General features: G+C 38.0%; 2 protein-coding genes across 2 annotated transcripts; one reads left to right on the top strand and one right to left on the bottom strand.

Annotated features, from left to right (window-relative positions):
• Nucleotides 1–3,350: 3,350 nt before the first annotated feature.
• On the bottom strand, nucleotides 3,351–7,578 carry rab38c (RAB38c, member of RAS oncogene family). The gene is made up of 4 exons (XM_053331741.1): nucleotides 7,386–7,578; nucleotides 6,546–6,676; nucleotides 5,280–5,417; nucleotides 3,351–3,512 (listed from the first exon to the last, which is right to left on the bottom strand). Exons 1-4 carry the CDS (start codon nucleotides 7,576–7,578, stop codon nucleotides 3,351–3,353), a joined length of 624 nt encoding a protein of 207 aa, XP_053187716.1.
• A 3,016-nt stretch (nucleotides 7,579–10,594) lies between these two features.
• LOC128371270 (ras-related protein Rab-39B-like) lies at nucleotides 10,595–11,726 on the top strand. The gene is made up of 3 exons (XM_053331546.1): nucleotides 10,595–10,809; nucleotides 10,938–11,208; nucleotides 11,571–11,726. The coding sequence occupies exons 1-3, from the start codon at nucleotides 10,595–10,597 to the stop codon at nucleotides 11,724–11,726; spliced, it is 642 nt and encodes a 213-aa protein (XP_053187521.1).
• The last annotated feature ends 4,420 nt before the right edge of the window (nucleotides 11,727–16,146 follow it).

The following is a 16,146-nucleotide window of genomic DNA, read 5'->3' as shown; positions in this document are numbered from 1 at the left end:
TCTGAATCTATGCAGACATCCGACCGCAAACGCCTCAAAGCACCGTGCGCTGGCTGCATCTAACCTTTCATTTCCATCCCGAGTCTTTTTAATCTTCTTACAAAAGGGTGTATTTCGCTGCTGAGGTTGCCGATAGGCCAATTCCGTGTTTTTTTTTCCTTTTCTTTTTTTTTGTCAGTCAAACTTGTGTGTAAAATGGCATGAATCAGGTGACTGAGAAAGGAGGGCGATTGGGCCACTTTCTCGGGTCCGGGGAGGGCATCTTAAAGCAGAAGGCTGCCCCGGGTTTTCCAGGCATCAGCTGGTTCATCACCAGGGTGCGCACACATAGGGTTCAAGACTGTGTGATGTGCAAACTCTCCCTGATTACCAATGAAATGCAGACACCTAGGAAGAAAAGCCATGATAACATCAACAAAAGGTGTTTCATTGGTGTGATGCCTGCCCCCATTCTGTTTGACTGAAAAGTGAATCTGCAGTCTCCCTGCTATGGTATTTCATATGTTGTATGTCTAATCCTGCAGTATTTTTAATCATATATATCATATCATATCACAATATTCCTATATGTAGGATTGTAGTGCCCCCCCCCCCCCAAACATACACACAAACACACACACACACAGTTTATATAGGCTACCTAACATACTAGCAAACATATAAAGATCCCCATTTGGTGACATGTCTTGCAACTTTAAAACAATTATCCAGAAATTTTACAGTTTGATTCATTTGTTCCAGTAACATTCCCAGTATGTGTTAAATCACATTTCACGGTGCAGTAAATACCATCAGGGAGGGTTCAGTGACGGCTCCTGCTTTATTTTAAACCACAAACATCTGAAGAGGGTTTGTAAAGCTTTCTGGCAATATGCAATGTTCTGGTAACGTGAACCTAATTTTCTATAGGAACTATTACTAGAGGTGGTTATATATATTATATATATTATATGAAAAAATGCCTGGGGGAAATGCGCAGAGATGTTATTTGGAGACAATGTTGGACCTTTTCTCTATAACTCAAAAGTTGTTTGTTGAGATTGGGCAATATCCCTAAGGCGAAAGTTACTTTTTGCTTTTTGTGTGAACCAAACCTAGGACAAAGTTGATTTCCATATTTTTAGGGAGGGGGGGGGGGTTCATTTGGGCTGAGAGGATGTGACATATCTTTTGACCCCTGCAAAGATCCTGTAAACAATGCTGAAAATAAGGTTTGTAGTATGCAGCGCCACAAAACAGATTTTTATTGCATGTAGTCTGGTACACAGAGAATGCAGTTACAAATGTGTTGCATTACAAAGTCAGGCTATTACACATCAAAGAGAGTGAAGTAAAATGTAAAGCACACACCTAATTTGAAAACATGGAATTTTAAATAACACTTGAGGCTGAATCAACAAAGGCGGCCGGCCTGTCGGTGGCGTGCAGAAAAGAGCAGCACATACTGTGTTTTTCACTGGTAAGAAATTGATTTTAGAGTGGAAGAAAAGTGTCTCATACTAAGTAGAGCACCAACAGTTTGACAGTGAGTCAGGTTTGCTATCAAAGTTATTCATATCCAGAGTAAATCTAAACGTTTTTGAGGATATTCAGATTTGTTTTTGGAATAGTCAACAATCATGCAGCGAAATTATTCCATGACTGGGAGGAGATGCTTGCATGAAAAGACGGATAGTAGTACTGAATTGACCATGTCGTAAAGATGTCGTAAAGTGGTCTACCCTTTACCACTGCTATTCCTAATTAAGTAAAATCTCAGTCCACTAATAGCCATTAGGTTTTATCAACTAATTGAATTTCCATTTAAAGGACAAATGTGCTACACGGCCTCTCCTGGATTTTTGCCACAACATTTAAGTTTATTTCCGGCTGCAAAGGATTCTTGTGTGTTTTTCTGAGCAGCATGCAAGAACAGATTTTTCTACTTCATCAGTTCAGCATCCAGCATGAAAGAAATGTCTTTACATATTTACAGGGCAGTTGTGAAAACACGGGATGTATCCCTCAGATCTATCCTGTGTATTAATACATAAAGGGATTCCTCTGACAGCATAATAAATAATGAATTTATTTCTTGGGCTGTGATCTTAAGATGATGGATAGTGCGACTTTTGTAATGGCAGGAGGTTCAGATATGAACCGCCTGACACAATTATCCCGTTAGTTTCACTCTTAACTTTCAACCAACATCAAGTCAATCAGTATTTTTGCTGCTTTCCTGCTCAGTTTAAACACAGTAGATGAATTTAAGACCTGTAAAAGGTGACAGGAACTCACTCACGTTTTTGGAAATGTGCTTGTTTTTGTTCTTGTAGAGAGTTAGATGAGATATCACTCTAATGTTTGTACTCTAAATATGAAGCTGCAGCAAGGTGACAGTTAGCTTTAGCCTCGCATCAAGATTGGAAGCGGTGGGAAATAGCTAGCAAGTCTCTTTCCAAAGGTAACAAAACCAATACCACAAAAGGTCAATAATAAGAGCATTACATCTTGTGTGTTTAATCTGATTAAAACTGAAGTGTAAAAATTGACAATTCCCTCATTTTACTGCAACTTCCCTGTTAAGGTACTCAGAGCCAAGAAATAGTCCCTCCTATAACCCCCAATAAAACTGCAAATTGTTATTTTTACACTTTGGTTTTTGTTTGAAATTTCTTCTCCATACATGTTTCATTAGTAGCTTAAACATCTGTATATATTTTGGGAGCTCAAAGCTGGCAGTTCAGCCAAATATCAAAGGCACCTACCACAACTGACGAATGTTCAAAACCAGCAAGAGAATTAAGTGGGCATTGTAAGTACCAAAACTTTATAGTAATAATAAATATGGATTACATCCCAGCAAAACACAGCGTAACACACAATTGTGCAATTTTCATGTGCAAATGTAATGAGTTAATAAAAAAGAGAAAATTATATTTCCATGATAAAAAGGGATGAAATAAACATGCCATCCGTGGTCCAAAATCTAAATTGAAGACTAAAACTATAAAGATAAAGAGTTGGCATATGCTTATTCAGTCTGCCCCAGATCGCACTTAATGTTTCTCTGCCTAAATTTACAAATAATTCAAGTTTGAATTTAAAAACAAAACTTACTTTTAACATTTTTGTTTAAAATTGACTTGTGTTAAGTATAATGTGTTTCACACAATATCGTGTTGCCTTGCTGAATGAACAAATCCCATTTTACATTTTTCTTCACTTAAAGTTGTAGACTAAGATTGATTGAACAAAAAAAAAAAGTTTTTTTTGTGTTTTTTTTAACAAACAGTCCCTGAGCCAAACTTATCTCTGTAGCCGTGGCCTCACTGCTGTTCACTTCCTGGTTGACTGTGAATGGTCAAGAGTCACCATTTCACACATGACGAGCAGTTGAAATGTTCCTTGGCGGTGTTAGTGTATCCAGACAGGACGAGGGAACCAGGGTCTCGCTCTATCACTGGGCTCTCCTCGTTGTTCAGGATGTGCTGTACCAAGCAGCGCGTTGCCTCCTCAATGTTCATGTTTTCCTGAAGAAGAAAAAACACAGGTGTAAATAAATCATGCACTTAAGGTACATATAGAGTATAAAGATATATGCTGTTATACCAACACCTCAACGTCTGGAAAGTAAATGTTGTCATAGCAGATAGGAATTATGACGAAAAACATAAACTTAAGACCCAATATTTTAGGGAAAATACAAAATTCTTCTCTTGAAGTGGCTATGATTAATATTTTTAAATTAACAATAGATCAAATGACACTGATAGTGATGAACCTCTATGCTTTATATCGTTACTGTTTTAGTTCACTCTTAGAAAAGTCAGCTGTTTTAAGCTAAAAGGGCTCAAAGAAACCCATTACACATTACCTACCCATCACAAAAGGCAGACAGACAAAGTTAGTGACTAGCTAACGAACACAGTGGAGCATTTAGCAGCTAAAGAACCAGCTATTTCCCTCAGCAGTTAGATTGTATTCATATTCATTCATATTTATCAGATGACCAGAAACAAAGCTCCAAAGATATTAGATTATAGACACCTGTTTGCTAACAAATTTGCCAACTTGATAATATGTTAGAGATTTTTTCCACTGCCCTGAAGTGGCCAAAAAAAAACAGTTACTGCAGGTTAACTGACATTTCTTAAAGGGGAAGTAACTTGCTTTTTGTGACTTTATGTTACCTTTACATTGTTACAATGTCAGCTGTTTATGTTAAACATGGTTAAAGTTGAGCCCCAGAATAAAAATATGTAACGCATGAAACATCCCTTCAAAAGAGCCAGGACACTCACACAGCTGTTTTCACTCATTCTGGATAATTAGTCCTCTGTTCAGGTAGAAGTTAGGCAGAGCTATGTTTGATTTACCTCATGAACCAATACGAGTTATGAAGATGCAAAAATCAGAGTTATAGACATAAATAAATCAGAGAAAGCACAGCCTAATACAGCAAAATACATGAAAACACCTGTGTGGGTGACCTTTAGCGGTACAGGACCTTTAATAGCAGATAATGAATGATTCAACCTTTTACTTGCTTTGGTATAATGTGGCTCCATGACAGCCAGGTTAACAGGAATGTGTTGTTTTTAGTGTATTAAGGTCACAGTACAGGATTTTTTGGTACTGAGGTTAAAAAATGTTAAAACCCGCTCTCTCTTGTAGCCATGAGAAGCCACATATATCCACAAATGTCAGCCTTGATCATAGTTAGAGTAAGAAAATACAAAAACATACCATACAACAACTCAGTCCTGCACTGTCTGTTGAGCCTTTGTGTACAGGAACTACATTACTACCTCTGACTTGCACGCTGGTGTGTAATTCATTAGACAGTCTGTGAGGCTTTGAATGGGAGGAACAAGGCACAGGGCTAATTCACACCAGACTGCAGACGGTCCTCTATTTGTCTCTTGAGACCACAGCAAATGTTTTCGAACTTTCAGTGTCTGCACCAAAACACCCGACAGCAATTTGCAGAATAATTTCTTTTTAACAATGGCCTTCTGTTGTAATAATATCGCTATTGTTTTGTTTCAGTGTGTCAAACGTGTAGTTAACCTTACTATGCTAATTATGTAGAGACCAGCTGGTTGTCAACTATTTGATTCAGTCTAGGATTAAGTCTTTAAGTGTTTGTCTGAAGTCAATCCCTTTTACAACATCAAAAAGATCTCCCAGATTTGCACAGGACTCATTGGTATAGCAAAAAATGTTACTGTACCACCTTGAGTAAACTTTAAATGTCTTTACCGGTGATTTGACTTATTTAAAAGTGTGTTGCATACCTTGGCTGAGGTCTCGAACCAGCCAACAAAGCCGTTCTCCCTGCAGAAGGAGTCGAGTTTGGGCTGCTGGGAAGCCAGTTGGTCTGACTTATTGGCCAACAGGACAGCTGGAACTGGCCTCCCATGGTTCAGAGTCACCTTAGGAAAGAAGAAAGACAGGTTACGTAATTGTTATACCAACTGTAATATCATTTAGCTTACTTTAAGACAATTTGAAGTATGTTTTAATACATATAGATACATACAAGATACTCTGCTTGGGATAGTAAAGTGTTTCTCAAAAAAGGTTCAATTTCTGAGTTCCCAAATCTATGTATGGACCACGGTAGGCTTCCAAAAATAGTTGTGATGTCACAAAATCATGATGAATGACTTTAAACTCTGTCTTAAATCTTTGGTGAGCATAGTGAAACTTTCCCTTTCAGCAGATAAATGTGAAGACAGCCTTTGGGTGTCAAACTTGGGGGGGAGGGGGGGGGGCATTTGTGAGTAGAGGGCGATTTTAACTATACAAGAAGTTAATGTAAAGAGACCATTGTCTACTCTTGTTGAGGAAGTAATAAATCTAACCACAAGAGCAAGGTGTACATTGTTCTCTAAACAGCATAAAAAAGCAGTTCAAACTTCCCAACACATTTCCTAAGGAAGAATATTTTGCCTTTCATGCTGTTTCAGTATGATCACAGGCCAATGTGAGTTGTAAAATATTAAGATGTTGGGCATTGAAACAACCTCTTTGAATGTGTCCTGGTCTTTGGAGCTGCCTGTTCTGTGGATATCATATAACAGGACATGACGCCCAGGTGACTAAAACAGATGGTGAGGTGTGGATGATTCGCTACATACAGTATACCTGCCATTAATACCACTTAGGACTGCAACTAACTATTTTCATTATCACCTAATCTACTGATTATTTCCTCATTTAATCATTTTGTTTATGAAATTCTCAGGGGCCACAGTGATGTCTTCAATCTGCTTGGTTTGCCTGACTAAGAGCCTACAATGTTAATATATTCATAATATAATATATTTTTTGCTGTGCTTTCCATTCAGAAGACATTAATACTATTTAAACTGGGACAATAACATCACTCCAGCCTTAACTATAACCTTGCAGTGTGAGGTTGTGGCCAGATGTGTGCAGGCACAGTATGAATTTGGACACCTTTTAAAGAGGCAACATGACAGCAGAGGAAGAAGGCCTCAGACTGTTTTCTAAGGGTGAGTTGACTTTATGGAGCTCACACAAGCCTTTCATCTGACCTTAGAGTCCAGGTCGTCCTTCCACTTCAGCACGGCGTCAAACGTGGAGGCTCTCGTCACGTCAAACACCACCAACGCTCCCACTGCCTCCCGGTAGTAGACACGAGTCATGTTCCCATACCGCTCCTGTCCTGGGACGCACAGACAGTCATCAGACACACAGGCATATTTATGTAAAGACACCTTTTAAGTCCATGAAATTAAATAAACTCACAGTACGTCATGCTAGTGAGAAATATTAGAGGAGAGGGGGGTGTATGTGTATGTGTTTATTCTACAGTAGTCGCCATCATGTGACTGACATTATGACCATGGGATCACTTGAGTCACAGCCAGGCACAAGATCTACATTCCTCAACCAGGCTTCAAATGACAAGGAGGGACCGAGGCATTTACTGAACACACACACATACACTTTCACTGGGAGTTCACTTACTAGAAAAATACACATCTTATCAAGTCCTTTTTGATTCACTGAGTCATAAAAAGTTTATAAAAAGGTGTCATTTTTCAGCCTCATTCTGACAATTTCTTGAAAAATGATTGAAACAAGTTAAAACAGGCAGATATATTCTTAATGCAGTGGTAGAAAGCAAGACTTTTGAGACTCTGTAAAAGAGAATAACTGCTTGGTAAGATGATATTCTGCAGTTTTCTTTAATTTTTCACATGTTCCTAGTTTCCTAAAGCTGCTGCTCTCTAATTAATTTACAGCTTATTTCACAAAGTAGCTTTAACAACTTGCAGCTCACAACTACTGAAGGTGAAACAAAAGGTTTTTGTTTCCAAATAGCTAAAACAATCACCTGATGTACATAAACCAGGATTTGTTTGACAGACCTGCTATGTCCCACAGCTGTAGTCGGATCACGGTGTCATTGTCCCACTGCAGCACCTTCAGGGCAAAGTCCACCCCAATGGTGGCTCGGTAGTGCTGGGAGAAGATCTGATGGACATACCGCTTGATGATGGATGTTTTTCCGACTCCCAAGTCCCCGATGACCAAGACTTTGAACAAAAGCTCTTGCTGCATGGCCACAGTTCTGCAGAAAACACTAACTCCTCAGTAGAACTGTAGAAAATTTAAGAGAGGTGCTAGTGTGCAGGTTTCACAAAAAACTATAGTGAAGTCATGGAGAGTAGTTAACAGCTGACATCACACTTGGGCTCTGGGATGAAAAGACTAAAAAAGTAGAAACATTTTCTTCCCCCCAATTCACAAACCTAAAGTTGTTGTTATATCATCAAAATATGCGGAAAAAAGTGGATAAGACAGCCTGCGATCCCTACAGTCCACCCGTCTTATCACACATGACAGTCTGAGTCTGTTTGCTTCACAACCACTCTCAGCTGCTATGAACAACTCCAACACAACTGCTAACAACTGGTGATGCATTCAAGTGCTTCATGTTAACATCAGCTTTACACTTTAGACCAGTGCTACTCACATTTTTTCACATCAGCAAGACATAAACTGACACAAATTAAACAGTGGACCCCTATTTGTTAAGATTTTGTCCAAGAGTCCCCAGGAATTTTTCTTATGTGTATAAAACCCATTCTGTCATTGTGTTATTTGTGGATGGAATTATAGTGAATAGAAATTATTCCCCTTTTTGCTGGGGAATGCTGAAGCCTACTCAAGGATACTTTGGGGTCACTGGACCCCACTTTGGGAACAAATGAGTAACAAGTGAGTTAAAGTTTATTGTAAATTTCCCCAGCATGGGACTAATAAAGGATTATCATGTCTCATCTTATTTCTAAAATGAAAAAATAATTCTAAAAATGTTGATATATATATATATATATAAGCATGTATCTATAGTAACAGTATGTATGAGGTGTTCTGGATGTTCCCACCTAATTTATCGTTCATAACTGGAATATTAAGGCCACTTATTAGAAGAAAATCTGAGAATAATAGCTGTTTAAATTATGTAATGTAAATTGATAAACCTATAACTGCTGTGTCACACTTCAAGTCTGGCCTGACTGTCTGAGAGGGATCTGAACATTGAGTAGTGGGGCAAAGCAGCAGACTGGCATTAAAACAACCAAAACAGCGAATATTAAAATACTGATTAATGTTAAAAAAAACTACATGGTTAAACTTTAAAATACCTGGTGGTAAGATATATTTGACCTAGCAGGAAAGCAGGTCTGAAATACATACATACAATAAATGTCAAACACATTAATTAACATATTGCACTGCTAGCACAGAGTAAGAACCTGAACCGCAAAACTACCTGCCGAACTTCAATTTAACGAATAAAAAATGTAACATTGTTGTTGCATACTGTTTAAATAATCATTTTCAGAATCATTTTACATGCTGAGATGATTGTAGGCAGGATAGGGTGAAGTAATGTTCACGTCCGCTCACTTCGTATAATTACTGTTTTGTTCCCACAGTCTTTGAAAGCAGCAGTCTGTGGGGTTTTTTCTGCTGCGCGATTATGCGCGTAGTTACGGTAATGGTGCTGATGAGGGCGAGGAGATGTGTGATGCTGCTGTTGTATCCTGCTGCCATTTCATCAGCGGATCCTCGCGGAAATAACCACAGTCCTGCTCAAATTAAATAGCAGCTCCGGTCATCTGTCGGCCAACACACTCAACAGGCTGGTTTCATGTTTAAAAACGGGTTAAATAGCGACGGTACCCAGGAAACCTGCACAGATATCAGGATGTATATTATCAGCGGGTAAAGCAATAACACAACCACTACTACCTGTGCGGTCTGCAGGGTCATTTTTACATCGATATGGGGTTTGCTCTTTCCAGGTACTGAGCTCCTAACTTCAAGGTGGGTCATCATTTATTTCATTTTTATTAGGCTACGTCAGTGTGCTGAATATTAATCATTAAAGTACAACATATTTAGGCTGTCAGGGCCGGGCCTTATCGTTCAAACAATTCGCTCATTATTTATTGTAAAGTTTGTGGGTTATCTCATTATAAATGTCGCTCGAGGCCTTCTAGGAAGCCTGGAAAATATCTAATAGACTATCAACCAGCAGATCTTTCTGGAGCTTATTCTTGGCTGTAGCTTCAAGGCCTCATTGTGTGTTATTATAACAACCAGTCTACTATCCACATGGGGGCTGACTGTACACCAATGTTTATTGAGTTGGAGAGGTGTGGCCTCACCCTCCCTCCTTCCCCTCAAATTAGATCACCCAACTGTAAATCACATGGATCTGCTGAGGTGATTTGAATTTATTATTCTCTCCTCATGATGGCAGTCCTGATCTGAGTATTACCCATCAGTGTTTCTGAATAGCAGAGTGTCATTTTGTTGTTTTTATTGTTCGCAGAAACCTAAAAGTGTATTGAATCTGTTCTTTTGTTTTGTTTATTTCATTGATTTTTTTTTCTTCTTCAATTTCCTCCTTTAAAAAAGACTTCATTTGAATTTGTGACAAAAGAGATTCTATTAGGATTTTACATAGCTGAGACCTGGTTTCCTGCTGTTTCATGTGTGGAAAGAAATCCATAAATGACATTAATTACAATGTGTCACCATGTTTACACTATGCTTTAGCGCTGCAACCTGGATTTAGCTTCTCAAATGTGATCATTGAATGCTTTTCTTTCTTTGTCATACATGATAGTAAACTAAATATTTTTGGTTCTGGTTGTTTGGAAAAAAATTACAGACATAATCTTTGACTCTTGGAAATTAGAACATTTTCACTGTTGTGAATTATTGTGCTGACATTTTATGGACAAAAGTATTTATCAACTTATTAATATTTTTTATTGGTTTCTAAACTAAACGTTTTGTCACATGGATTTCATATTAGCATAATTTGTGCTATGAAATTGAAATATTCAACCTCTCTTGTGTCTCTTGTGTCTCTTGTGTTTTGTGTTACAGAATTTAAGAAGTCTAAAAACGCACTGAAATGTATCAACAAACTTTTGAACAATTTTCATTTCAGATCTCCTTAAAGAAATACTTAGACTTCTTTATTGGGTTAGGGTTAGGGTGAGACAAGTGAATTATTTGAATTATTTTTTTTTTCTTACAGATTTGATGCGACATGGAGACAATATGGCTTTATCAGTTTCGTCTGATCGTCATCGGAGACTCCACCGTTGGCAAGTCCTGCCTAATCCGGAGGTTCACTGAGGGTCGCTTTGCCCAGGTATCAGACCCGACTGTTGGAGTGGACTTCTTCTCCCGCCTGGTGGAGATTGAGCCAGGAAAAAGGATCAAACTTCAAATCTGGGACACTGCAGGACAGGAGAGGTTCAGGTAAAGGCAGAACTCTTTTCTGGGCACATACTTGAAACTTCACTGAAACAAAAGTAAATTTTGTGTTTTTTTGTGGACTATGTCCCACTGTGGATTAATACACATTTTGTATTTCTATATCTATCCAGGTCTATCACCAGAGCCTACTACCGCAACTCAGTAGGCGGGCTCTTACTCTTCGACATCACAAACCGCCGCTCCTTCCTAAATGTCCACAACTGGCTGGAGGAGGCCCAGAGCCACGTCCAGCCGCACAGCATCGTCTTCCTACTGGTCGGCCATAAGTATGACCTGGAGGTCCAACGTCAGGTGACCCAGCAGGAGGCAGAGAAGCTGGCCAGTGCCTACGGGATGCGCTACGTGGAGACATCTGCACGAGATGCCATCAATGTGGAGAAGGTGTGGATGTTATCTCTATCAAAGGATTTTTTTCTTCAGGCAAAAAAAAAAATCAGCCAACTAAAGAACTAAAAATGTTACAGTAATCGAGACAAATATAGAGCTTGAAGGTTCTTTGATGAACATACTGCTTTTTGTTTCTGAAGTTTTCAACCACAGATGATTGAAGTTGCTTAGTTGTCATGGAGATGGTTTAGTTGCTATCACATGTCCTAAGTCTGGAGTTCATGCTATTACCATTATTGTACTGTCATTTTACCCCAGTTTAAAAATGCTGAACTTACTGTCATTTGTACTTTGTTATATCTACGTACTGCAATGACTGGGAGTCATTAGATACATGTCTGTCTCTTCCTCTGAAGGCGTTCGTGGATCTGACGAAGGACATCTTTGAGCTGGTTCGGAACGGGGACATCAAGATCCAGGATGGCTGGGAGGGCGTAAAGAGTGGGTTTGTTCCCAACACCGTCCATTCCTCTGAGGAGGTGACGAAGGGCAGCCGGCAATGCTACTGCTGATATACCTGTGTGTGACAGGTGGTGATATTTCAGTGGACTCCATTTGGAGGAGATCTGACTGCACTCAGTTTTTTGGGACTTATAATATTTCCCTGCTCAGTTACACACTTCTATGATTGTTATATCTTTTTGGGTGCCTGTTCATGGCTTTGCTCAAACACTTTGTTCCTAACAGGCACAGAAGCACAAGAAGCCCTCGTCCCTCCTCACTGTTCTGTGTGCATGTGTGACTGTAATAATAACCCCCAACACTCTTAGCAGATGTTACACAACACTTCAGCTTTACCCCACTTCTGGTCTTTCTTGATAAGTACAATTATACTCCAGTTGCTAGTTACATCATAGTCAGTGTGTTTATGTTCATGTGTCAACATGATTGAGCCATGCCTCTTCCTTTTAATGCATAATACTCAGAATATACTGCAACCTTGTACAGACTAAATCCAGTCAGACAGAGACGAGATAGAAAGAGTCTTCACTGATTGTATATGTGCACTACAAATCTACGTGGCTTAATGTCATACATGAAGGCTCCTGAGAGGGGAGGATGATGAAAATGAACTCAAATTGAACCAAAGTTTGAGACACTGCGAGCTGCTGACGACTGCTGGAGAAAAAGTTTGCACTGTGAAAATGTTCAATGAAAGGACAAGCTACTGTAGCTGCATACCGATAGCCATTATGGGTAGATCATAGCAAGGAGTACCCAGTTCATGTTTACTTCTCTCTTGTGTTGGTTTACTGGTGACAACAGCTAAGAGGTGACCTTACGGCCTTTTAGTAACTTAACCAATATATGTAAATATGAAGCCTGCTCTTAAAACATAACACGACACCTTCAGGTCATAATCTCTCCACACTTATGCCTAAACTCCATTTATACACACAATCAATGTTTATAATCAGTGCACGCCTCCATTTATTCAAAATTTTCCAAAGAAAGAAGCAATTTTTTTTATTTTTGATATAATGTAAATAGTCATTCCACTAAGCACCTGGAATCTCATCAGAAAGAGCAGAATGAACATTGAAAGTGAACAAATTAGAAGTGATTCAATTCAGCAGATTTCAATTCAGATTGGTGGCATTATCACAGACTGATTGATTGAATAGTTTAGAGAGGGGGCTGAGTTCATTTGTTTTAACTGTGCAGTGGAAGTGTCTCTTTCGAGTGCCTTTTGAAGGAAAGAAGCCTAAGCACATGGTCAACTTCCTGTTTCTAGTGTGTTTATCCTATGATTATTAACATCTATCAACTGTAAAGTGGCGGGAAAACACATCGATCTCACATTACACGACCTGTAAATAATTTATTTGAAACCAAACCCTGACAAAGTTGACTGTTCGATGTTGTTGTGACTCTGGGATGATTATAGCACAAGTGTCATGAATAATAATAATACATGCCTGGACATATTAATAAAGATTTGCCTTGTGCAAAGACTGGAAGTATATTTTTCTACTCAAGTGACAGAGATGGGGAACAAGCTGTATTAGGTCAGTCATCAAATTGATGTTACTGTAAATGACCACTAGAGGGCAGCAGATATGTATGGAGCAGGGAGAGGAGAGGAAAAAAACTTTCACTGCATCATATTTTGTATTTTTTAAGTGTTAAAATCAAGTCATTTTCCTACCAAAACTATTAAAAACAATCTAATCTAAAATCCACAGAAATCCAGAAAGATGATAATGTTTTATCTTGTGTGCACAACATAACTTTACAAGACCATTTCTTCACAAGGATCACCTTTTCAGGCTTTAGGGGCTCCATAAAAAACACTCATATTGATGACACCAATAAAGACGGCATGCAAATGTGTAATGTAAAGAGATAAACGTTTCCATGTCAATATTGAAATTTTCTTTAGGCCTTTAGTGTAGCTTACATAGAAAATATTGTTAACATAGTTAAATGAGTCAGCAATGACACATGGGAAAAAAACGGTAAAAGGTAACTTCAACCGCCCCTGGCATACAGCTCATGCTGATAAAATGTGTTAGGGTTTTCTTACGAAAAGAAAGACGTACATAAAACAGTCTCTCATTCTGACATAAGCATTAATCATTTTATTTAAAAAAAAAACAAAACAAAACAAACCATTGAAAATACAGCTCATTTTATACATGACAGCCATATGTACAGTATATAAAACACAAAAAGACAAAAATAGATCATTACTGTTCATTAGACAGCATTCAGAGGAGTAATGATAGAAGATAGAAGATAGAATTTTTTTTTTTCTTCTGAAAGGCACAAGGGCTGGGTATGAAGACTGTGTCACATCACAAACGTTGAATGATTAATCAACACTTCCTCACGTAAGAAAGGAAACATTAATGCTCTAAGTGAAGAGTTCAAGACCAAGTTGCCCTGACCTTCAGATTAGTTTCCATGACTGTGAGAGTAGCTTGTGAAGTATTTGAACAGTTAGATGAAACCGCACTCCTCTGATTTACCAGCCCAGGTGCCTTTCTCAGGCAGAAGGATGGTTCTTTAGGCACCAGTTTATAGACTCACATCATCTAAAAACACTGGCTGATTCCAAAATCTACCTTTACACCCCATGTGTCAACTTCTGTCTAACAGGAGAGCATTTTCTAAACAAGAGCAGTGAATTTATATATTGTAGAAATGCTTCAATATTGCATTCTCCTGGATCATTTGATCTGGAATAAAAGGGGAGAATATGTTTTCTACTTTGGAATTCAGCAGCATCGAGTGTCAAATGAAATGCCTTCAAGTGGACTCTACAGACCATCTCTTACCAAAATTATAAGTACATTTGTATAATTTACAGCATTATACAAATAGAGACAGTTTTACACAAATACTGTACAATCTACAGTAAAGCACTTTACTAGAACAAAAAAAAATGCTATTAACAATAAGTTATCATCTTGACTCCAGAGGTTCAGGGTAAAAGTATTTTTAAAAATTACACAATTTAGAGACCAACTTTAAGTGGTCATTCTTTGTCTTGGAAAGCTCCCTTTCCAAAAGCACGTTCATTTGGTCAGAAAGGGACAACGATTATTAAATATAAATCTATTGGTGATGCAATAGATACACAACCAAAACAAACAAAAATGTGAAAACAAAAGAGATCAGCAAACTAAAGTCTGTACATGTAACAATTAAAGTAGACTAACATCTAAAAACGATATTAAGTGATTGACATTGATATGAATAAGCAAAAAAAGAAAAGCTATCCCAAAACAATACTATACACATTTAAATATAAACAGTTCTATTAGAAAGAGTAAATAAAGTAGTAAAAATAAAGTCGGTAAATAAAAGTGATGGGCGCTCAACAGACAAAGCTGCCAAGCAGAAGTTTCAATTGAAACTAAAAAAACAAATTTTTCCACAAGGAAGTAAAAACAAAAAAAGGTGAAGCTATAAATGAGGATGAAAGACAGGCCCTTGTTGAAGAACAGACCCCCAAGCACCTGAGTCCCAGATACCAGTGCAGATCTGACAGAGGTGGATAAATGTCATTTAGAAATAATTTGTTGTGTATTCATTTTTAAACACTGTAAATCTTCTTCCTCCAGCCAAAATGCTCTCTTAGTAAATAACTCAGTGTGATTAGTGAGCTTTCTAAGTGCAAATCTATCAACATCCTCAGATCTGCAAAAATATCTGGTACAGCCATGTAAAGTGTTTCAAGACAGTAAACCAAATGACAAATAAATTATCTTCAGTGTATTTTTATAATTGTTACAGATATTTCTGTGTTCATTTGTAGAGTATATTATATCATTGTCATTTTGTCTGTATGTCCAAAAATAGTGACTAATGTCTGTTCTCATTTCTTACAGCTCATGGTTCAGATGTTTTATCTCATTGACAATCCAAAATCTAAAGATATTCAATAGACTAAAAAAAGCTTGAAATCCTCACATTTTCACGTTTTTTCCTTTAAAAGTAATTTAAAATAATTGTTGCAACTCTAGAGTAAATGCAAGTCTGTTTTGGATTTTATTTTAGCCTACTTAGAATAACACTTCAGTAAATACCAGAGAGAATTAAATGTTTTTGCTTCAATTTTGGAGCTATGAGGCCCTTCGTGGGTCAAGAGACATTTGTCGCACCATTTGGCTGGCAAAACATTTAGATGCAATTGTGTGGTTCGTCTGTTCTAAAGAACTTTCTGAAAAACATTTAATCTGTAAATGTTTTTTTTATCATCAATAACAGCTGTTCTGAAGTAAACCACTTTTGGTTTTTGTGTGAAACAAAAAGGCCACAAAATGCTTGCAAATACCATTTCGATACAGTGTATATGCTGGAGATGCTATGATAAGAAACTCATTTCATACCATGTTGTACTCATACTGTATGGCTGCTCTCTGGGAGTGTGTGGGGGGGAGGTCGGGGGGGGCACAAGGGGATTAGTGTATTCAAAAAAATCAT

The sequence above is a fragment of the Scomber japonicus genome, chromosome 13 (genome assembly GCF_027409825.1).
Source record: "Scomber japonicus isolate fScoJap1 chromosome 13, fScoJap1.pri, whole genome shotgun sequence".
Lineage (NCBI taxonomy): Eukaryota > Metazoa > Chordata > Actinopteri > Scombriformes > Scombridae > Scomber > Scomber japonicus.
The sequence above is the reverse complement of the archived record's forward strand: the minus strand, read 5'-3'. Positions and strand labels throughout refer to the sequence as shown.

Coding starts and splice junctions, on each gene's coding strand:
- rab38c (XM_053331741.1), bottom strand. CDS start 7,578: ATGCAGCAAGAGCTTTTGTTCAAAGTCTTGGTCATCGGGGACTTGGGA. Junction 6,677..7,385: donor ACAGCTGTGGGACATAGCAG/GTCTGTCAAACA, acceptor TGTGCGTCCCAG/GACAGGAGCGGTATGGGAAC. Junction 3,513..5,279: donor GGTTCGAGACCTCAGCCAAG/GTATGCAACACA, acceptor TTTCTTCTTCAG/GAAAACATGAACATTGAGGA.
- LOC128371270 (XM_053331546.1), top strand. CDS start 10,595: ATGGAGACAATATGGCTTTATCAGTTTCGTCTGATCGTCATCGGAGAC. Junction 10,810..10,937: donor GCAGGACAGGAGAGGTTCAG/GTAAAGGCAGAA, acceptor ATATCTATCCAG/GTCTATCACCAGAGCCTACT. Junction 11,209..11,570: donor ATGCCATCAATGTGGAGAAG/GTGTGGATGTTA, acceptor CTTCCTCTGAAG/GCGTTCGTGGATCTGACGAA.